General features: G+C 44.0%; 1 protein-coding gene across 8 annotated transcripts in view; it reads left to right on the top strand.

The window, feature by feature from the left end:
* Nucleotides 1-23619, top strand: part of arhgap23a (Rho GTPase activating protein 23a) — an 82402-nt gene that overhangs the window by 24523 nt on the left and 34260 nt on the right. For 3 of the 8 annotated variants that reach the window (XM_074656241.1, XM_074656243.1, XM_074656242.1), the window contains exon 1: nt 17234-18332. The exons of 2 other annotated variants lie outside the window; for them this stretch is intronic. In XM_074656241.1, the coding sequence (XP_074512342.1) occupies nt 18090-18332 (243 nt within the window). In that variant the 5' untranslated portion in view covers nt 17234-18089. Of the gene's footprint in view, nt 1-17233; nt 18333-23619 lie in introns of those variants that run through there. 3 more of the 8 variants (XM_074656244.1, XM_074656250.1, XM_074656246.1) reach the window with 2 other exon arrangements.

Here is a 23619-nt window from a genome sequence, read left to right on the forward strand (position 1 = left end):
CAGTAAAATGTGTGTTACAGAGTGCCCTGTAGCAGTCCGTTAACACCATTAAAACATCCCTCACACCTTTACACCTCCGCCCTCCCACCTCGACACCGTCACCCCCGCGCTGCATTCCTCAGCTCCGGGCCTCGAGACGACAGCTGCACCGCCGCTCACACCTCGCATCCACAGTCATTAACCTGGAGAGTGTGTGTGTCGACACACTTTAATCACACACACACACACACACACACTTGGCCGAGCACAGGTGTTCACAAATATAGGCACTCCAGTATGTTTACATCACACTTTAAGGGTCAGAGTTACACACAACTCATAATCTGTGTGCAGGTGCATGAGACGTGGTCCCATTCAGATGCTTTCTGTTCGCTCTGTGGAGCGTCTGATTCGTCCTTCTCCTCTCATGTTTGCACGAGGAAGTCCTTGATGCTGTACAAACATGGTGCAACGAGTGTATAGGTGGGCGAAGGACATCAGTCATCAATGACCTTGTTTACTATGGTGAGAGGGGAGCGGCTGCTGTAGTGCAGCGCTGCAAAGCAGGCGTGTTGCTGTTGCTAATGGCTCTTTATTGATCTCCCTCTAGTCAGTCAGTCAGTCGGTCTCTGTCTCTGTGAGAGTCAGAATTGACTATAAATGATTGAATTCATTTTGTTTTTCCATGTAAATTGATGTATTGGTCTGTGAATTTAATTATAATGACAATTCTGTTTATTATTAATGGGAATAGCTTATTGAAAAGTTCAGTAATACCATACTTAACACCTTAAAATCCAGTTTCCCCCTTTTATTCCTTCTGAAGTAGCTTTAAGGTTGGAAAAAATAATCTTATTTCACACTGTATCAGCTTGTTCCAACTCCTTATTGAAGACTCAATGTCCTTCATGGCTGCATCATTCCATCAAATGGAAATATTTTATATGTTTTGTGCATCATTTTTTTTTTTTTACACATTTTCTGAAAATTCAGCCCGGCATATTTGGTATCTTTTGAAGCTTTTAGATGCCCACTGGAGCTTGATCAAAGCGTTGCTACACAGCATGACTGACCCGGTGGTCGGTTGAAGAGGTTAATTAGTTTTTGTTTAGGTTACTGGGAATGTGCACGTGATTAGATGCATCATGCTTCAAGAAGGGCACAAAAATGTGGTTGATTAAAGAAGAAAGGATGCCAGCTAGTTAAAGGGTAACTTCGGTATCTTTCATCCTGGCCCCTATTTTCCCATTTTTTTGTGTCCAAGACACTAATGGAGAGAACACTTTTTTAAATTGATCCAGCATTGAAAGATAAGGCTGTAACCAGCAGCCACAAAACGAGCTGCGAGGGCAGTGTGCAGCGTCAATGTAACGTTACGTTCACTAAAAGTGCTTGTTTTTGATATTGACAGGCTCAGATTGTTATTAAAAGTGTCTGACAACATTATGGAAAGGACCCTACAGAGAAATTAAATGTTTTTCTGGCCTTTCACTTGATTCAGTCCGTCTGTTATCGTGTCCAAGTCCTGCTCAAGAAGAAGTATCGTTGTGAAATCTGAATATCCGTATACTCTGGCTAAAATAAATACAGGCGATCATTGAATTCAAAGACCTCGTCCACATTGTCGAAACCATCTAAATATTCAACCATGACATTGAAAATCTTTTAAATAACACTAAGCTACGCTTTCTGTACTCCAACACAACAAACTCTGCCTGGCTGGCACTCGCATCTCCACCATGGATGTACTCCACTATTCCACTGTTGTCTTGCTAGACTCTTTCCATAATGTCAGACACTTATGATAACAATCAGAGCCTGTCATGATAAAAACAAGCACTTCTAGTGGACGTAAATGACGGTGCCAGCTTGCCCCAATTTATAAGAGATTTCCCAATGTTCTTGGGAGTGACTTCTCAGATATGAAACTGCACCGATCCAACCTTTTCTCCGCTGATACCTTAACTTAGAGTACTGACCTGATGCCACTGTTTTCTATCTCATAGTATAGAACCAATTGGGATTATTTTATGTAAAGCAAGATGAGGCCAGAGATTAGTGTGGCAGTAAACTGAGGTGGCGTCCCGGTAGACTTGAACTTTATAATAACAACACCCTGATGGCCTGATTTCCACCTTTCATTAGAGGTGTTTTACAATTTGACAACACCAGAGAATTACTGATTATTTGAATACTAGTCAAAACGTCTACTTGACTAGCACCCTAAAGCGTGATTTATGCTTGCATCCGCGATGGTTGTGAGTGTCCGGACAGCCATAATGATGTCACACCATCAGACACGGCCTTTCGCCGTAGGTTTCGCCTGTCCGTGCACATCCAAACTACACGGATGGGCGGAGAAAATGCAGAACTTTGAGGAGCTTTGAGAATGTTGTACGGAGTGCCAAGTCACGATTCATTGTCAGACTTGTTTCCAAGTCACGATTCATTATCAGCTCATGTCCGTGCAGCTGTTCTTACAGGAAGTATAACTGATGCTTAAGGGGTTCCCCTATACTTTTATTTGCTTATTTCTCTAATTTCCCTCATGTCAACATATCAGCTGGATGTGAAGTCTACCTGTCCAGACAAGTGTCAGATCTCGTACCCAGTCATCTTCTCCGCATGCAGGACACACTCGTCCTCTCTCTTGTGTCCCAGCTGGATGCGTTTCATGTGGCGTCTGACTCGCAGGCACTGGGAGGTTCGCTGCGAAACAAAGCCTCTCTCAGAAACAGATGAGAGCTAATTAGATTCAGAAGCCTGTTGATGGTCTGGCCTGCACTAGTCAGTGCCTCTTTGTATGTGTGCCTGTCGAGACGCCGTGTTCCCGTGCAGGAGAATATGATCCAGTACTGTACGTGAGGGGCTTCATGTCGAGGTGATGCTCGGCACATAGGAGGAATGAGGAACAGGTCAGGTCTTGTTCTGAAATGCAGACTTGACTCTGTATCTGTCTGCAGGATTGGCCTGAAGGCAGCGAGACCGGGTTTGAATCAGGGTCAAGGTTCAGAGGTGAGGGGCCTCCCTCGTCACACACTTCTTGGTCCCCAGTAAATGGGCTAAAGAGGCAGGAGGGGACCCCTGTCACTGTGTGCGTCAGGAGCCCAGGGGGGTTAAGCAGGGGCCGCTGTTTAACATTCAGATGATAAAATCCTGCATCTTATTTTGTCTTTCTCGCATCTCGATATCAAATGTGCACATTTTTGCTTTGTGTGCTCATCATGTTTACATTTTTTGCAGAGAGGCCCGGCGATAAGAGTGTTTGCAGAAGGCTGAATGCCGCACCGCGTCTCGCTCCAATCAGGCTCTTTACGAACAGCAGGGATTGCACTGGAATGTGAGAGAGACAGAGAAGGAGGGGGTAAGGAGGAAAAAGGAGGGAAGAAGATAACAAAATAGAGTGACTCCTGATGAGTCAGGGGGGGAGAATGATGCCAGTGTGACAGCCAAAACACAATGAAGCAATGGAAAGTGAGGACAAACAGTCCTCCGCTCATAACCTGCGAGAAAAGCCGCCAAATTTCACACATGCTCTCGTATAAGCTACCAGGACAAGGGAGCGTTCACTGACATGCTGTTCTTCTTGGTTGTACCAGTGATTGGTGAAAAAGTAAAGTTCTGTCTAAATTATATAGATGAGTGTAAAAGCATTATTCATTTTTATAATAGACTAACCTGCCTATTGTATGTTCCATACTTCATACATGCAGTGATTGCAAAAACTGATACATTATATTTATTTATTTACACTTCTAATAAAGATAAATATCATGCGATATCAATGTGCTCACATTGGCATATGAGCAGTACTTTAACTAAGCTATTACTGGATTTTTTTCCGGTGATGTTTTCTGTTATGCAGTGAAGTTATAAAACATTTAATCAACTAGTTCCTGAAGAATCACAGCATGTTCTGGTTTTTGAAGCTCGGCCAGGAAGTCCTAAAGCAACAGAAGAAGAGCTCTGATGATGTTTGCTCACTGTGTGTAACTTTCCGGGCGCTTCCTCTGTACTCTACATGGCAGTCGGCCAGCCGACGTCCATCAGAGCGGTTTCATTAGGGTCACCGAGCTGACACGCTGACCTCTATCTGTACTTCCTAAACAACCCGGCGGGCAACAGTTTGTAAGCAGTCTCGGAGGGGAGGAAGGTTGTTTTGACAGTCCGGCAAAATCACGGGATAGAGATTATCGGGAAGCTAATGAGGAGCTGTGGATGCTGGGAAGAGATAGGGCGCTGTGGTTTCCCTGATGCCTGCTGGTCCAGCACAACGCCGCCTATGTTTACATGCTCACTGAGATTCTCTCAGAGGATAATACTGCTGTGTTTTATTTGTTTCTGTGTGGAGCAGTGGTCAAACATGTCGCCTCTCTTCAGTATTCTACAGAAGTTGTAGTTTTAAAGGAATAGTTTTGACATTTTGAAAGATACGTTTACTGTGTCTGCTTTCTTGCCAGGAGTTCGATATACGTGCATATCTGTACGCTAAATGTGAAGCTAGAGCCAACACCTGATTATCTAAGCTTAGCATTAAGACTTGAAATGGGGGAAACTGGCCTTTTCCAAAACATCTAAATTTGATCAGTTCAGTGGAATGTAACTAAGTTCATTTTCTCAAGCACTGTACTTAAGTATAATTTTGACATTCTTGTACTTTACTTAAGTATTTCCGTTCTCTGCCACTTTATACTTCTACTTTATTACATTTCAGAGAAATGCTCTTACATGTTTTCCTTAGTGATAAAAGCAGAGTTATATAATATCATATAATAATATAACAAGCCCTGTGATAGTCTGGCGATAGTCCTTCGCCCAATGTCAGCTGGGATCGGCTCCAGCCCGCCCACGACCCCGGATGGGATAAGCGGTTACAGATAATGGATGGATGGATAATATAACACTGAAAGGAGCCGTTCTGCATCATGAGTACTTTTACTCTTGATACTTTAAGTATGATTCGATGATAATACTTCTGTACTTTTAATTGAGTAACATATTTTAATTCAGGATTTTTACTTGTAACAGAGTATTTTTATCACAGTTTATACTTAGAAATGAAACTCCGGAAGCAATCGCTTAGAAAAAGTTGCTTTACAAACTTCCTGTTGTCACATTAATTTCCCAGGACGGTTAACCTGAAGCTGCACAGGTTTTGTTCTACAAACTAGAGTAAAGAAATAGTAGTATCCTTCACAATGTTAAGTTTTTCTTCTCAGAGTTTTGCATGTAAATACTGCATCCAGCTTACAGTAATGAACCAACCTGATAGTTTTGATACTCCAGTTTCAGCCAGGTTACTCACACATATAAACATACTATAATCCTGTATCAGTAGCATGTCATGGTCTGTTTGATTAAACCTTGGCAGTTAGATTGTTCCAATCTGCGTTGGTGTATCTTGCATAATTGTTAATGCGGCTAATTACAGTTTAAGAGGTAGCAGTTCTGTTTATTTTGTGGGTTTGCTGGGAGGGATGTAGGGAACACCTCAACCAAAATACTAGGTATTCAGAGCTGTGTTCTCTCTGTTCTCCTCTGTGTGTCATCCTCCTCGTTGATGAGCTAGTTTTCTTTTTTTATAGCCTTTCCCAAATTCCAGCTTTCTCATTTTTTTCGTTTCCGCGTGACTTTGAGCGGTTGCTGTCCTGCTTTGATCCTCTCTGTTACCTTCTTTGGTCATCTCCTTTCAGGATACTCCTGCTCGCATTTCTCAAGTTTTGACTGAATGTGCGGTCGTAGACCTTTTTTTCCCATTTTGGCTCAGCTGTGCTTTTTAAAAGATGCCTCTCTGATCTAAATGCCATCCTTAAAGCGTGAGTTATTCGTGTGTAAGTTTGTGCCTTAAAAGGTTTGTTTCGGTATGTTTCTTGTACATCCCCTCCCTCCTTCTCCTCCCGCTCAGTTTACAGAACGAAAACTAACGGGACGGTATGTTTCTATTAGCGTTCCTCTTTACTTTAAGCGGTGCCAGCGTGTCTTTCATCTGAATAACAGAGTGAAACCATATGTGTGTGCGTGACTCTCATGTCAACAGTCAAAGTCCTTTGCTGTCTTTCCACCGGGCAGCCAAAACAGGGAGACAAGCGAGACCCATGATCCCTCGAGCTCAACGTCTGACCTTTTTTTTTTCTGGCGTGAAACAAGTCATGAAACCACAGAGGACGGTCTATTTCTGCCGGGGTGAATCTCAGACTCTGAGTTGTTGCCACCCGTGCATTAAAAGGCCGCTAATACAGAGTGACAGAGGCTAAAGACACAGAAACAATATCAGTGAACACACAGACACCAGCAGCATCCCTGCATCCCCTCTAGAGATGTCCTTCTCTGTCGCCGGGTTTTACAGTCTGCAGTGTGTCAACAGGAAGGAGCTGGCAGATGAAACGATACAGCGTGGGCCGACCCTCCTGCATACAAAACATGCCAGGCAGTATCTGTATACCATCTTTGTGCCACTGGGGAATGACAAAGAGAGGAGGAGGATTGCAAAGGCCAGCAATGTTTTGTATTTCACCTCCAGGTTTATCGGTCCACACAGTGTGAGAAAAGAAGCTCATGAAGAATCACGCTTCATATAGTTTTTCTTTGCATGGCATGTGATCGGCTTCGCTCCGGGCTTCAGACTCGATTAGAGAAAATGTAGATTTTACAGGGGAGAAGATCTGATTTGTCGGGCTCAAAATTCATGTAGTAATTGATTATGTGTGTGTAAATGTCTCTTGCCCAGTGGCACCGTTTGTTTGGCGCTTCAAGAGGTCAGCGTGAGCCTGCGGAGAGTCATGAGGGTTGGCAAACAGATTGAGATTTGGGACGGTCTGAGAGAAATAAATCTCAGTAAACCGTTGAACTTTTAGATCGTGGATTTGTCCAGCTGTTTTAAGAGCTGTGTCCATGCTTGAGTACATCTGTAAAAGCAGTGTAAATACCAGCAGTTCTCAAATATTCTCACATCAATAATCCTCAGGAGCACATTCTGTCTGTGGGACCCTCATTTAGGAGTATTTTTGATGAAATTAGACGACTCCTCGCTGCTCTAAGGGCTCCCTAAATGGCTCCTCTACACCCCCGGACTCCACTTTGAGAATCGCTGGACTGTACGATCCTGTGCGAGCACAGCGATGGAGGACTTCCTCGGCGTGGTGTGAGCGCTGGTGCATGGCAGGAATGTAAAAACCAGATGACCTCAAATGGAAACTCCAGGCAGGCCATCTCGCTTGCTCTAATAAACACTCAGACTCCATTCTGCAGTCCTGCTCGCTCTTTTTTTTTTTCTCCTCCCTCCCATAGCCTCCCAACCTGGCTCAGCATCGCCTCCACCACGCCCCAAATGTTGGACCGCTGCCTGGGTTTGGGCCTGCCCCCGTAGGCTGAGATGCACGCTTCGGGTCCAGCTCCATCTTTAGCCAAGGAGAACAACGACGTCATCCTCCAGCCCCAAAGTTATAATTTTCGTCTGTTTAATGACACAGAGGCAGAGATGAGCTAAATATATCTGGGCTTGTAGAGGGGGAGCAGCCAAGAAAGGGGGGGCGCTCTGAGTATCCTTCACCCAGACGTAGACGAGGGGGGTGGAAAGAGCCGAGAGGCCTGCTGGAGCCCTGTGGTTTTCTGCTGCCGAGGCCTGCTCCCGAAAACAACCAGGAAAGAAAGAAGAAAAAGGAAGAAGGAGGGGTTGGCTCTTATTGCAGCGGAGCTCAGACGTGACGCTCTGATTGCTCCCAGCGGTTGTGGTCAGTACAGAGGAGAGGAGGAGGAGGATGAGGAGGGGTACAGTGCAAGAGGAGCAGCTCTTTGCCAGATGTCGTCATTGGCTTCATGGTATATATGGTATACACACATCAGGAGACAGATGTGTCTACTCAAGAGAAAGTTACAGCTGCGAGTTTACCTGACAAAACCCAGCCGCTGCTTCACGATGACACTCAGAAACAGCAGGATGTGGCAGCTGGAAAGCTGTCGTCTGTCTCCGTGTTCATGTTTTCGGGGCTAAGTGTGAGAAAGCGCCGTGAAAAGACATCACACCTTTAACTGGAACAGATTTGTTGGTTCTACAAACGCTCATCAGCACGAAAGGAAAGCAAACACCATCTGTAGTTCATTCATTTTTGTGGTGCTCACTAGTTAAAGTGCCAAATTCATAACACGGTTTTACTGACTAGCTACCGATTTCCAGATTGAAGTTGTAAAAGTCAAATAATCCTGAATGTAGAAACGTAGGAGGTTTAAGTCCTGAACCTTCACACTCTGAAAAATCAGCTGTGAAAACCAATTTTGAACCTGTAATGAGCGTAAACGTCTCTGCCGTCAAACTTGTCTCCCTGCAGGGTTTTTCTCTCATGCTGGAACAGAGGCACCTTGTTGGTTCCCATGGCAACGGTCAGCACAGAGGTGATGGGTGACGGTGATTAGGTTGAAGACGGGTGTCAAAGTGAAGCCTGACAACGTGGTGATTGGCTGCATTTATAGTAGGAAGCCTGAGCATGTTTGTCACTTAGTGGTATCTGTTCATGCAGATAGTTTGGATCTGAGTTGTTATTGACTGATTTTAGCTTATTACAGATATATCTGTATCAGCGTATATTTCAGCGGAAAGGTATTGTAGTAAATATGAAGTTGTGTTTGAGGTAGTTTAGAAACAGTGTCTCCATTACAGTTTATTAAAAATTACTATTGGTTACTATGAAACTGTTTATAGCAAGATTTTGTGTTGATTTTTGAAAGAAATAAAAAAACACCAGACTTTCGCCCCTGTGTGAAACCAGAAGTCAATGTTTAGTTATTTGTCATATTCCGGAGTTATTTTAACCAAAACCACAACCGTTTCCTAAACCTAAATAAGTAGTTTTGTTGCCTAAACCCAAGTTGATTCCTGTGAAGTTTATTTTGAAAAGACTGGAGTGGAAATTGACGCGTGTGTCACATGTTGCTGAACATTCGTAGGAAATCACACGAAAAATAACTTCCGTACTTAAGTTACGCCACTTCCGTAGTTATTTTAACCCAAACCACCATCTTTTCCTAAACCTAACCAAGTAGTTTGGGTGGTTTAGTGACAGCTCAAAGATAGAGCGGGTCGCCCACCAATTGGAAGGTTGGAGGTTCGATTCCCCGGCTTCTCCAGTCCACATGTTGAAGTGTCCTTTAGCAAGACACTTAACCCCCAAATGACTCCCTCGGCCATCAGTGTGTGAATGGATGAAAGCGCTTTGAGTGGTCGGAAGACTAGAGAGACGTTGTATAAATGCAATCCATTTAACTCTCTTTTTACCATAGTTTTGCTGCCTAAATTTAACCAAGTTGTTTCCTGTGAAGTTTATTTTGAAAAGACTGTATACATGTAACGAGCGTAAATTGACACGTGTTGCTGGACATTCGTAGGAAAACGCACAAAAAATGAGCAATAACTTTTGAAAGATGTCATACGAACCGCTGTATGCAAGGTTACGTTGCAGGCTTCATTACTTTGAGCCCTACTATCAAAGTTGTCTTTCCCTCCATCAGTATTGAGTTAGTGGCAGACGTTTCAGAAGCAGATATCTTAAAAACCACACACATAAAAGTAGTTTCAACTGTGGGAAATCCAGAGATAAAAGAGCCATGTGAGGTGGACGAAACTTGAGCTGAGTAAAACATGTAGCTTTCTCTTCTTTTGGGTCGTTTCGTTGCCGAGGATGATGAGCGTGAAGAGCTGAACACACTGGAGGAGGAGACACTCCCTGCTAATTAGGTTAAAGTGGAGCACCATCTCTCCACTTACTGTGCAGGGAAACATAATGGGTATGTTATTTAGCTGTGCCTCTCTGTGTCAATATCACCGCCTCTCACACGCTCCGCTTCGATCATCTCTCCACTATGAAATGTTGCCGCACTTTATGAAACGGGGTCAAAGGCTCATAAGCAACAGATCCTCCCCCAACGTACACATGCACACATACACCAACACGAGCATTTAATAATTCATCAACATACCAAGACTTCACTGAATGTGACCGACACGCTCGGTAGCAAATGTGTGTTAATGTCATTTAGCCTTCAGTCTAGGCTGATGAAGACGAGATGTATGGGAGGTAATTAGAGTGTATCTGTGAGTAAATATGTGCATGTGTCATTGCTCTCCCTCTTCACCATCTGCTCCCTCCAACTTACTCACTCCTGTTTCTGCTTTAGATCACTCTCTGCCCTCATTTTTTATTCTCTCCCCCGGTGTTCACTTTCCAACATCTGTTACCCACCTCTCCTCCCCCCATCATGCTCTCCTTCCCACTCTCTATCTGGCTTCTTTTTTTGCCGACGTAGATGTTTGTCTGGCTGACTCACGTATCTCACGTTCCCTTGTGGCAGATGTAGCGTGATGGACACATCAGGCTTTTGTGTGATAATCCCAAAAAGGTTTTTATTGTCTTCTGGCTGGGTTTGCAGTTTGTTTAACCAACACATATCTGTATATCTGGTCATGTCTAAATCAGGGCTGATTACTTGCATTATCTATATATCTACCGATCAGAACAGACCTGGTTTCTGGGCTGTTTGTCGGACAAAACAAAGACATTTAAATACGTAGAAGCTTGGATTCAGGGAACAGTTTTCTCTGTTTTCTAACACTTTACAGACCAGGCAATTAAGCGATTATTTGAAAAAATATTTAACAAGTATAATTATTTAAATTTGTGTACAAATAGTCACACAAAAAAAAGAAAAATGCGAAGTTTCCAGAAACCAAGGTGACATTGTTAAATTGATTTGAGAAGCTGAAGACAGCAAATTTTCAATTTCTAATTTTTGCTTAATAAATTCCTTTAAACTATCAGAATATTTAATTGAATAATTTAGAGCAGAAATGATTCGCAGATTAATCAATTAGTCGAACGACAGAAAAATAATCAGCAAATACAGTTTTGATAATCAATTGTGAAGCAAAAATGACAGAAATTCACTAGTTTCAGCTTCTCAAATAGAATATTTGCTGTTTTTTCTCCGTCTTCTTATAGTAAGTTTGTGATAGTAAACTGAAAATCTTTGGATTTTACACAAAGTAAGGCATTTGAAGACATCACCGTGTGTTTAGGGAAATTGTGATGGAATTTGTTTTGCTATTTTCTGGCATTTTTTGGTTCAAAAGAATAATTGAGATGCCCTGAAGTAATTGTTTCAGCAGTATAAATATCAGTGTGTGTACTGATTGATGGACTGTAACTTTCACCAGTAATTTAAAACAGGTTCTACATAATAATCTATTATATATTTGGAGTAGTGAGGGGGTGATGTAAAGGTGAATTAAGAGTGAATACTTGTTGGATCTAGCATCATGTGTCCACGCTGACAGGACTCACATGGCGTCATGGCATCAACATGTAAAGAATGCATGCGTAATGCGTTAGCTGCTTGAGGAGGAGCACATGGTCAGGTGGGCTGCTTTAACTGCTTTAATCCTCCGGTCTGCAGCAGCAGGAGTAAGCTGTGCATTCAATGTTGTTGTTGTTGTATCGGTCAGGGAGGGAGGGAGTGAGGGCAGGGCGGGCAGGGCGGACCACCCAGCTCCCCTCAGCTGTGATCTTGATGGGATATCTGACCCTCGAGACGTCTCCGAGTCCACCTGCTCTCGTCTCTGGACGTCCCGAGACTGTTTCCACCTCAGAAGCCCCACAACAGGTGTGACCTCTCTGATCTCCAGCCGCCGTCTCCCACCCCCAACTCTCATGTTATTAATTAGTAACCGACATGAGAGCACAGATAACTGCTCGTAGGTCGACTCACCCTGCACACACACACACACACACACACACACACACACACACACACACACACACACACACACACACACACACACATATCGCTAGGCCAGCCGCTGCAGCCAAAAAGAAAGTGTATTTGTATGTGGCTGCATGTTGAGTCCCCACCCTGTGGGCTCTGTACCATCATGTGTCCCAGCGGGCTCTTCCACACCCATCTGCTGATAGACTCTGCTGGGTTGTAGCTGCCCTCTTGTGGCGGCTGGGTGGTAACTACAACTCTAAATAGGCCTTTAGGTTCAGTGGCATGGGGATTTACTGGATATTAAAGTTAATTCAACCTGCTTAAAACAGCTGCGTCCCGTTTTTCACTTTTTTTAAGTAGAGGCCAGATTACTGCTCTGTCTAGACGAAGACATCGACTCCATCACTCTACATCAGTGGGTCAATATCTATAATGCCTTGTCAGTTTCTTAGGCCTGTTATTTTTTGATCAGGTATTTCCTGGTTTAAACCATGAAACGTTTCCAACTTCAGACTATATTTTAGTTACATAAAGTCCTTTCTTTCAAAAACAATGTTTCCATACCCTGTTTTCAACCATTTGGGCTTGTGTCCCCTTAAAAATGGAGTGATGTGACACTGTTGGTTACCGGTTCAGTGAGTCATTAGCAGTAGAGCTGCAACAATTTATCGTTTAATTGTCAGCTATTAAATTAATCGCCAACTATTTTGATGTTTAATTTTGTTTTTAATCATTTTTTATGAAAAAAAAGTCATAATTCTCTAATTCCAGCTTCTTCATTGTGAATATTTTCCGGTTTCTTTCTTTACTCCTTTATGACAATAAACTGAATATCTTTGAGTTGTGGACAAAACAAGACATTTGAGGACGTCATCTTGGTTTCTGGACAATATTTGTCATTGTTTTGTGTTGTTAATTGATTTCCAATAATAAATATATACATACATTTGCATAAAGCAGCATATTTGCCCACTCCCATGTTGATAAGAGTATTAAATACTTGACAAATCTCCCTTTAAGGTACATTTTAACAGATAAATATGTGTGATTAATCGCGATATTATAATCAATATAGAATATTTTAATCGATTGACAGCCCTAGTTTGAATACTTTTACAGGAGGCTAAAACTGTCCAGTATTTCTCCAGAAAAACAGTTTTTTGGAGAAAGAAGTAGAAGAAGTATGTTTTTGATTTTCTCCCATCCCCTTCCTCACATCGTGACCCCTCACATTTATCTTGTGAATCCTTTGAGAGCTTGGAAACCACTGCTGTGCATCATGCATAGTTCTGTGGTTCGCTTTTTGTCATTTATAGCACCAGTGTGATGACACAGATAATTGTGGCTGCTGCATCAACACATAAATCTCCCATCATGCCACATGTTGAGTCAGTACAGTGTTTCTCTCACCAGTAGGGGACAGGGTTCACACTCTGAGCTGAGGACGCTTCTCTTGAAGCTGCAGTGGGTAGAAACAGAGCAAATGTGATTTTTACAAAAAGTTATTTTTATAAAACGGTCACTATATCCTGACAGTAGAGCATGAGACAGGTAATCTGAAAATAATCATGTGCCTCTGTGTCCTCCGGTGCTCCTAATGGCATCTGCAAGATTTCACAGACCGGAGGAAAACAACCAGCCAGAGCTGAGCTGGAGCCTGCCGTCTCTGAGCAGCTGTCAATCACTTGCAAATCAAATGTTGAGATCAGTTGAGGAAATACCAAGCACTGCCCACCAGCCGCAGCACAGCCAATAGGAACGCTCTCTCTGAAATGACCTGTGATTGGTCAAAGTCTCCCGTCACCTGCTAGATTTTCTAAAGCCTGAAAACAGAGCCATGAGGAGGTGCAGAAGTCTAGTTTTCTCTCAGAACACTTTAATTACAATACGCTGAAAGGTTATTATGGCATTTTTGCCCAATGATGCCAAAAACATTCTGCCTACTGCACGTTTAATTCCTTCTCGTAAAGTCCTTCATCTCTTTCTTGGCTTTGTCGTGTCCGTGTTTAAGACTTTCATTGTGAGATCAACCGCAGCCTGTCCTTCACTGACCCTCCCTGGACTTTTTCTGAATTGTCGCAGCCTGTGTTTAGAGAAAACAACCTCATCGTTGTGTCTGCAGCCGGGGTTTGTTTGTGACACGCCAACTAAAGGCTCACTCTTCTCTTTTCCTGTGTATTTCCCGTCGAGCCTCGGCTTATTCCTCCTTCTCACACCTCTGTAATTTTAATGTGATGGTGCAGTGGACAGGAGAGGACTTTGTTTTTATCCTGCAGTGGAAAAAAGAGAGGATTGAGGCCTCTGTGTGTTAATCTGTTGGCCCACAGTCATGTTATGAGTGTGAAGGGGATTAAAACATATCACCAAACTAATCTGTCCGTTACACCAACAACCGTCTCCCTCCCTCCTTCCTCACCCCTCTCACTTTTCCACTGTTTGTTATCAGAGAGCAGAGGGGGCCGAGGGCGGGAGGCAACGAAGCATCGCTCCTCTGAGACTAGCGGCACGTGTCGGCCTTTGATTTTCCCGACTTTCAAGAGCTTTGAGCTGCCAGGTTATGGTGAAAAAGAGTCTGTGTCGTCTCCAGGGTGCAGCGTGTGTTTACCCAGCCATCAGATAGTCAGATAAGGGAGGTTTTGGTGCAGTGATGTACATCAGGCCCACATGCAGGTGATGGATGTGTGGCCTGCTCGGGCACGCTTCAGCCCAAACAGTGTGGCACACAGGTGGGAGGGGGTGCTATTGTCACAACCCTTCATGTGTGTCCTCCATGTAAACTGTAACTCAACGCCTTTTTGTTCATTTCTCTTTTGCCAACCCGCTCTTCACGCTCATCCTCCTCTTTTTTGTAAATGCCTCCATGGTTCACGGGAAGGAGGAAGAGAAAGAGAAGGAGCCGGACACACAGAGACCTTTTGTTTCCAAATTAGGCACCGCTCCCCCTCCTCGCCAAAACTAACTGTTATTGTGAAAAATGTGATATGAAATCCCCGCTCGCCGCTGCGACTGTGAAATGGAGCCCATGTGTATTATCAGATATTAAACCCTTGTCTGGCTTTCCACCAGAGATGATGCTCTACGCGCACGGCAGCCGTCTGTGATTTCCTCGGGTGTGGTCTCCTCTCACGTCTCTCCCTCCTGGAGGAGAATCAGACCTCCTCCTGCGCCCGCCGGTGATCCACTTGTCTCCCCGCAGGGCGGCTCCGCCTGGCGGTGCGTTGAACCCAGACCTCTGGTCTGAACCAGAGAGAGAGACGAGAAACCCCCCACAGCCACAGCCTTCTGACTTTATGAGGAACCCTAATTACATAGTCTGGTGTATTTATACTCAGCTGTGACTCAGTGGCACATGTGGCGTGTGCTTTTGTGTGTGTGTGTGTGCGTGCACGGGAGATGCAGCCTTTGTGTTCACACGTGAATGATGTGTGCGTGTGTGTATTAGTGAAAGTGTGTGCTAACTCTATAAACTATTTAAACCAGGGATGAAGTGGAGTGTAGATCCACCTCAACCTAGTCTGTGATTACTGCGGAAAAGATCCTTTAAAGTGACGCTGTGTAACTTTTGAAAAGTGAAATGACACAATGTTCCTCTTGCAGATGAAAAGAGGAATTCGTAAACAGTAAAACGCACCATTGCTCAGTTCAGGACACTCTGGGGTTTTACCGCTACGGCCGTACAAGTTCTGGTATGCCCAGTTGCTTTTAATGGTATTAGCTGATGTGATGATGCTGAGACGTTACTGAGTCAGTTTTGATAATGTAAATATGATCATTAGGGTTATTTGGAGTTGGTCTTGGATGGAAAGTCTGTGTTGGAAAACTGGGGTTCATGGAGTTTTAATGACATGGGCGTTTGCCAGGCAGGGAGGTCTTAAACGAAATATCTAGTTGCATTATGGGAAGTGTAGGATCCGGGGGTTTTGGCGCTTGGCTGATAAAGCAGAGGACATTCACACCCACTTTAAACAGTTTTACACTTTTCATTTGTATAACCAGGTGCGACTCTCTGAATGCCTCCCAGGAGAAACTGTCTGAAAATGAGCCTTGTTATTCCTCTATTCAAACAATTATAGAATCTCTCCTCTCTCTATAACGACGAGCTTTTCACCCCGCCTTCGAGAGTGGCAGTTCAACTGTAAAAGAGCAAAACTCCAGTGCTGAAGTAACCTTTTAAAGACACTGACAACACATCAGGAAAAACTTGTATCTTTTGTGTTTTCAGTTTCATTTCCTATTTATAGTTTTTGTTTTCTATAACTGCATATGTACGGCTGAACGATATGGCCAAAGTCTTATATCCTGATATAGGTCATTTCATATCTCGATACCGATGTATATCACGATATAGCACGTTTTCTGGTAATTCAATAAATAAATCGTCTATATGAAATAGTCCATGTGGTTCACACAGGAGTGAATTTAAGATTTGACAAAGGAAAAATACTGAGTATTTTCTCATTAACAGTTTTAAGTGAAATTATAGAGAATAAATAAATATATGTAGGCCTCGTCTAGATCGTGATAGAAACAATATAGAAAAATAGTCATTTTTATATCATTTTTTACAATATATGGTCATATTGCCCAGCCCCGGTTCATATATGTATTCTTAGCAGTGCACAAAACATTATTTTTTATAAAAGCTCATCTACAAAAAAAGCAAATTAGCTAAATTCTGTGATTTGGCATCGGACCATTCCTATAAAAAAACAGAAGTAAATAAAGTAACTCATAAGATAAGATCCTAAAGTTATCCTATAAGAGATCTCTCTTTATATAATAGTGGATATTTCCATTGTGATGTTCTTAAGCCCTCAGATTACGCTTCTTTTGATTTATCACCTCATCATGAATCCTAACCAACTATTCAGGCCTGCAGAGTGTGTTGTGGTAGCGTATCCAGAGGGTACAGTCTCTGCGCCGACAATGACGGCGCTCTCCAGTCGTGTTCGTACTTGCCCCGCTGTGCGGCAGGTGAAACCTGTCTAACCTCGTCGGTAACGGATGTGCGGAGCGTGTTAACAGCAATGAAAAGTCAGTCGGAGGCAACAACATGGTCACCTGTCTGCCGCTCTCGCACGGACCCTGGACGCCTGGCTGTTTGGTGAGAACTGTGCTGTGTGGGCGAGCGAGGTCACCTCTCTGACTGATTTAGTGGTGTGGTGTTTAGGTGTCACTGTGCTGTATGGGTGGAGAGGAGAGCGTGTGTGTGTGAGGGAGTTTGATAAAGAGGTCATGTTGACATCCAGTAGCAGCCGTTTTATTTTGAGAGCGCTCCTTGCTTTCCTCTTTTCCATTTTCTCCTCTCATTACCATCTTCCGTCCTCTGTATTTTCCCTCTTAAGCAGAAGAGAAAGGGAGTGAATCAGTGAACAAATGTTTTCTTTTCTCTTTGTGCTGGAAATTGGCCTCTTTCTCTCTCTCTGTTTTTTGTCTCCCCTCTGGGTGGAAGGGAGGCGGCAGAGGCAGGACCGGCTTTTGTGGAGTTTAGCGCCGGGATCACAGCTTTGTCACTTGTGTTTGTGTCGCTCACACACACACACACACATACAATACAGCACACGTGCGACCACCAGGCTTTCTCTACAAAGATCTACAGTGGATTTAGCCTACAAGGAGATACGTCTGGTGATGTTCAGTGGTCTTGGATTAGAGTGCCAGTTAACTGTACATTACAGTTGTTTGTTTGCTGGTGATCGTCGGACCGGTTCATGTGGAGGGATCGTTTGGATACGGATTGAGTAACAAGAACAAGGAAGAAAGAGAAAGCAAAACAGAGAGTCGGGGATGAAATAGCTGATGCTCGCTGTGATAAAGAGTGTTTGGGTTAGAGATGACAGTTAGATGAAGGGATTTGCTTGGCACTAGAGAGAGAGGGAAGAAAAGAGAGAGAGAGAGAGAGGGCAGTGGGAGGGAGGAGAGACAGGATCCAGCCCTCTGGGACAGCCGTGTGTGTTTTGGGGTTGGACAGAGTGGCTTTGTATGCAGAACATCACCGGACACCAACGGGAGGGACGCTGTCAGTTGTTCTCTGTGTGTGTGTCTGTAGTGAAACCAGACCTACCTCTGATCCCAGCGCCACACACACTCCTCCATCTGCTGCCCAGGAGGCTGCCTTCTGCTTCCTCTGAGAGGGTTTGGATGTGAGTGAGAGTCTTGGAGGTCTGTGATGTGGAACTTGTGGGATTAAACTTTCTGGAGCGATGGATCGGAGCCAGGAGACGGGAAGCTCAGACTCTTGATTGACTGGAGGATCCCAGAAGAAAACCACCCCATCTTCTCTTTCGCTTGATCGTCTCTTCTACGTCTGGACGTTGTCTAAAGGGGCTTGTGCAGAGTGTGTGTGTGTGCAGCCCATGCGGGCGGTGAGGGATGCGGATCTGAGGAAACTCCACGCCCCGATGCCCGCTGCTATGCTCCCGTGCCCTACGCCGGCCGGGTCTGACTGGAGCTTCCAGAACCCGGTGGGGGTGGACTGCAGCTCCCCTGAGCCGCGCTGCATCTGGCTGGCGGTGCTCCGCAGCGCCACAGGTTCAGTGCCGCCGCCCGCGACGCCCGCCATGCCCATTGGGCAACGCCAGAGCTCTCACGAGCCCAGGGTAAGGAGAGGTCACCGGGTCCTCCTCTCGCGGCCGGACAGGGAGTCGTTGATTTAAAGTCTTTTGCTGCTCGGTGGACTCTTTCGTGATTTTTCAGATTAATTATTTAACCTTTAAAAATGTCGGAAAATAAGGACCCCACATGTCATCTAGTTTAAAATCTGTTTAAAAGGTTTTCATTAGGACTGTCAAAGTTAACGTGATAATAACACATTAACGCAAATTTGTTTTAACGCCACTAATTTCTTTAACGCATTAACGCAATCAATCTTCCGGAGGTTGTAGCGGGCTCAGTTTTAAAGCTAGAGTGAAGATACTGGTATCATAAAACCTCAGGAATCCATTGGTACCAATGATGTCATACTAGCTTGTCGAGAAGGAGGCTAAATAACGCTCCAAACTTGCGCTAAATTTTGGCGAGGAAAAACTGGCACGTCCATTTTTCAAAGGGGTCCCTTGATCTCTGACCTCAAGATATGTGAATGAAATGGGTTCTATGGGTACCCACGAGTCTCCCCTTTACAGACATGCCCACTTTATGATAATCACATACAGTTTGGGGCAAGTCATAGTCAAGTCAGCACACTGACACACTGACGGCTGTTGTTGCCTGCTGGGCTGCAGTTTGACATTGAGCATATTTTTAATGCTAAATGCAGTACCTGTGAGGGTTTCTGGACAATATGTGTCATTGTTTTGCATTCTTAATTGATTTCCAATAATAAATATATGACAAATCTCCCTTTAAGGTACATTTTGAACAGATAAGAATTGTGTCATTAATTTGCGATTAATAGCGATTAAATATTTGAATCGTTTGGCAGCCCAAGTTTTCATGCAATATAAGATCTGCAAATTCTCACATTGGAGAAGCTGGAACCTATGAGTTAAAACAATCAATTGATCGTTAAAAATTGTCGCTGTTAACTGTCAAATCGTCTAATAATCATATATGAGAAGACCACGTAAGCAGCTCCTTCTGCGTTTTACATACTAAGATGATTATGCAAATGTATTGTTTATTGCCGGCGGGGAATTCTGTGGTCATCCAGAAATAAGTTTACACACACACACGCAACGTGATATCAGCAGAATCCTCTCCAGAAACCGCTGTGTGGGATGTTGTCAGTCACGCATGTCAACAAAGTCTCCGTGTAACTGTCCCCATTGTTTAAAGTCTGTTAACCACTCAGCTGTTGACAGCTTCTTTAACCTTTCAGTGCCTCTGAGCAGACAGTTGTGTTGCCTTCAGGCGTTTGTGTTGTAGACTTTCCGGGAAACGATGTGGCGACACTTTGTGTTGATGCATTTAGATGCCCAGTTAGATTATTACTGTACTCAACATGAAATATACTGTTGCTTTAAATATTTCCGTCAGCTGTTACTCACCTATGGGCTTGTTTATCCTGTCGGGAGTGGTTTTATGTGACACATTTTAATCTGATTTTCCTGATTATTTGGTGTTTGGCAGGTTTTCTTTGTGATGGGAGAGAAGTAATGGTAAAAGGTGTGTAAACAGTGATCATTACAAGGCAAATAGCCACAAGTACAAAAAGAAATCGGCTATAAAATTTAATCAAAAAATGTAAAAATATTAAATTATTCATCATTTTATTTCTTTAAAGACCATTTCATTATGTAGCTTACATTATTATGAACACGCTTACAATTATATATACTATGAATTATGCATTGAAGTTGAAGTTAAACTACTTTCAGCCAATGTAAATATGGACAAAGCCTCCTCTCCATAACAATCTCTGCACCACTTCTATTTCTCCACAGCTGACGGGTGTTTTCGTCTGTTCGTGTGGCATATTGACCCTTTCCTTCCTCGGAGGGGTTTCTAATTAGTGGCTAAAGACAGATGAAGGGGGGCTGCTAAGTGCCACTTTTAGCGAGGTGTTGTGGAAGAAGCTGAGCGATTTGCGCCTCACGTCTCCCAACCCCCCCCATAATGCCCTCAGAATTCAGGGCATCACTTCCCCACATGATCTCATTTCACTGTGGGCGCTTATGTGGAATATTACCTCCTCTTTTTTTAACCCTTTTCCCTGGTTGTTGCCATCCAACCCCCCACCCCCGATGACTCGTTGACACAGTTAAGAAATGCCACAATCAGGAATGTGAGTGTGGGGGGAGGAGAGAGAGAGAGAGAGAGAGAGAGGGTGTATGAACACAGCTGGGACAAACACACACCGACTGTACACAGTTTGGTTAAAGGAGAGAGAGACATGATCACAGCTTTGCATCATGCACTTTCTTTATCTCTACGTCAGATCATGATGACTTTGTGAGATTCGTTTGTTGTAGTGTCGTTGAGATTTCCTCGGTGATCACAAGATCGACTCCCATCTTTGTATCATGAGCTTTTTTTTTTTTTCCAGTGTGCATTTATTTAACCTACAGCAGCACTCACACCCAGAAAAATCCCCTCGCAGTGTAAAGACGAGTTAAATCCATCATCAAGTCACATTTATAAGAATTCACATGATATAGAAAAACATGCGAGAGATTGTTCAGATGCCAAAAATTTATTTCATTTCAATAAGTTAAAATGTAAAAAAAGCAAACATAAGACCATCGTCAGGATATATTTTTTTCTGTATTATGGGACAAACTTTATATATCTTCTCGATAAGTGGTCGTGTCTAAAAGCAAATTACCAAAACGTGCCAAAACTTGAAAAAAACTCTTGCGAGCCTCACTGCTTAACGACCTATCATACCCTTAAGTATTCAAGGTCAATGCCTAACCATAACCATCTCGCAAGAGTTTTGCAATTTGCGTTGGCCCTGACACACCAAGCTGACAGTCAGCCGTCGTCCAGTTTGGAGCCATCGGTGAGCATCTGTCGGCCTAGTTTTTGCGGTGTGACCTGCATCGTCTAGTCTAGCGGCGCCCATCGATGAGAGAAATCACTCTGATTTGATGTTCAGCTTAATCAAATCATCGCACGAGAAGAGAAACGGAAGTGAGGAAAGCAAGCCAACGCGTAAAGTCAAGAGGACAAACACAGAAGGCTCTTCTCGGTTTTCATCTTCATCTCATCTGATCATTCCAACACTGATATTTTCACAGCTACATGGCCATTTGGAATGAACACCTGCTGGTGTGGTCAGTTTTTTCATCTCACGCAGGCGCAGAACGTATGTGCTAACTGGCCGTGGTGAGGCGAGGCAACAGTCGGCCTTCATCGCTGCTAGTTCTTTGATGTTGGGTCGGTGTGTCTCTTGGTCTTCTACGTTCTAGCCACGTCCTCGATACATGTAATAAAAAGTTCCATATTGTTAATTGCAGGTAAATCATAATTTAATGAACTCTTTTTTTTCGGCACTTCCCCCGCTTTCAGACAGTAGGAGAAAGGATAAAAAGTCCCCGGTCGGATTTAAACCCACATCACGTCGTTACACACTAACTACATGCCACGAGCCTCTGCCCACCGAGCTCACCAAGTCATCCTGTAAAAGTTATTCTAAACCTGCAGCTCCTCCTCCTCCTCCTCCTCCTCCTCCTCCTCCTCCTCCTGGGCTGAGGAGTTAAATCAGAGCAGCCAAACAACAACAACCATCACATCCAGTATATTAAAAAAATTCCAGTCATCACTGGCAGCGATGTGTCAGTTAGACAAAAGACAAGTACAATATGTTTCGCTGCTCAAGTAGAAAACCCTGTTTAACCGACATTGCATCATCACCTGTTGGCCTAGTTGTGCCGACTATGGGGTTGAACTGGTTTTTGAGTACACACATTGTATTCATATTGACACGGAGGTGCGTGCAAACACACACACAGCCTTACATTCACGGCTCATAAAACATCTTGTTATGCAAATTACAGAGCGATGTGCAGCCTTTATTTTGAATGCTCGGTTCAGAAGGCCGTGTACTTTGGTTGGAGTGTCAGGAGCACGACGGGATATTCACACGCTCATCATGCTTCTCCTTCACCAGACATAGGATGCATTTAGAGGTGCTGCTCCGTGTGGCCGGTGAGTCCAGGAACCATCGCCGTCCCTTTCCCGTTTCCTCTTGGCAGCCCGGCTCACGGGGCCGTGGGCAGCAGACAGCTATCAGGATTAAAGGCTCGTCAGCATTTGTAGCGTCCGTAAAGCTCCACTTTTCAAACAGGTTGCAGCTCTCAGCTGTTTAAAAGAGCATTATTGTTCTGGGCTGCTGGGGTTTTAGCAGGAGCCCCGGCTCCCCGACGGCCGCCGCATTCCAGCGTACTGCTTTGGAGCGAGTGGATGAGTGAGGAGCTAACCAACATGTACTGATGACAATATCCTCATGTCCTAGAAAAGCCTCTTATGAACAGAAAATCCATTTATACAGGATTTTACGAAAGATCATCACTGACACTATTTATTCTTTAAACAATTTGTATGTTTTAACAAAGCTTTTTGGCACGAGATGTTATATTACATTTCATTGTAATCCTGTCAGAAGGACTTGCTCTGCTCTCCACTTAATGATATGCTCTCTAATTGAAATCAGGAGGGGATATATCCACAAGGAAGAGCTTCTGTGTGTGTGTTCGCACACCACTTTACCCACTTAACACACACTCAAAGCAGGAAGCCGTCGTGTGGCGTTACAAGCTGCTCTGCATATTCAAATGCGATCGTTTCTCAGGGCGTCTTTTTTGTGTGTGTTTGTAATGACATCATTCAGGTGGTAATGGATCCCTCAGGGCTCCGTATTATCTGAAGGGTTTATTTTGTTATTCTAATTTGCTTCAAGAGGCGAGAACGTGTCGGGCAAAAAAGAGTGTGAAAGGGAGAAATTCCTAGTAGAAGAAGAGGAAATACCAAATGTCTTCTTTTCGCTGCATAACAGAAGCGAGGTTTCCCTTTTCGGTGCCCTAAGCCTGCATAGGAAGGAAGTCAAGTTTAGACTTCAAAAACCACAGAAAATTTTTTCCAAGTGTTGGTTAAACTGAGCGTCTGGAGAGTCCAGAGCATGTCAGCAAGTTTTTTTTTGCTTTTGGGTAAAACCGGTAGAAGACAAACTGGTCAAGGTGACAGGTACGAGAGAGGGGTTTTTTCCTGGCTTCAGGGGGAAACGGTGAACTGTAGACTCGGCACATCCCACACAGTCCAGAGCCGCCGAGTGGGAAACAGTGCTGGCTCAGAGACCCAGTTAGACCCTGTGTGTTTTGGGTAATCACAGGGTTTGGTATTCCCAGCGCCGGGAGGGGCCATGCGGTCGAAACCGGCGTGCTGGAGCCTGTCCCTCGCTGGGGCCCGATACTCCTCCTCTTCGTCCTTTCCTCATCCTTCTCCTCT

Source organism: Sebastes fasciatus, chromosome 13 (assembly GCF_043250625.1).
Source record: "Sebastes fasciatus isolate fSebFas1 chromosome 13, fSebFas1.pri, whole genome shotgun sequence".
NCBI classification, from domain to species: Eukaryota; Metazoa; Chordata; class Actinopteri; order Perciformes; family Sebastidae; genus Sebastes; species Sebastes fasciatus.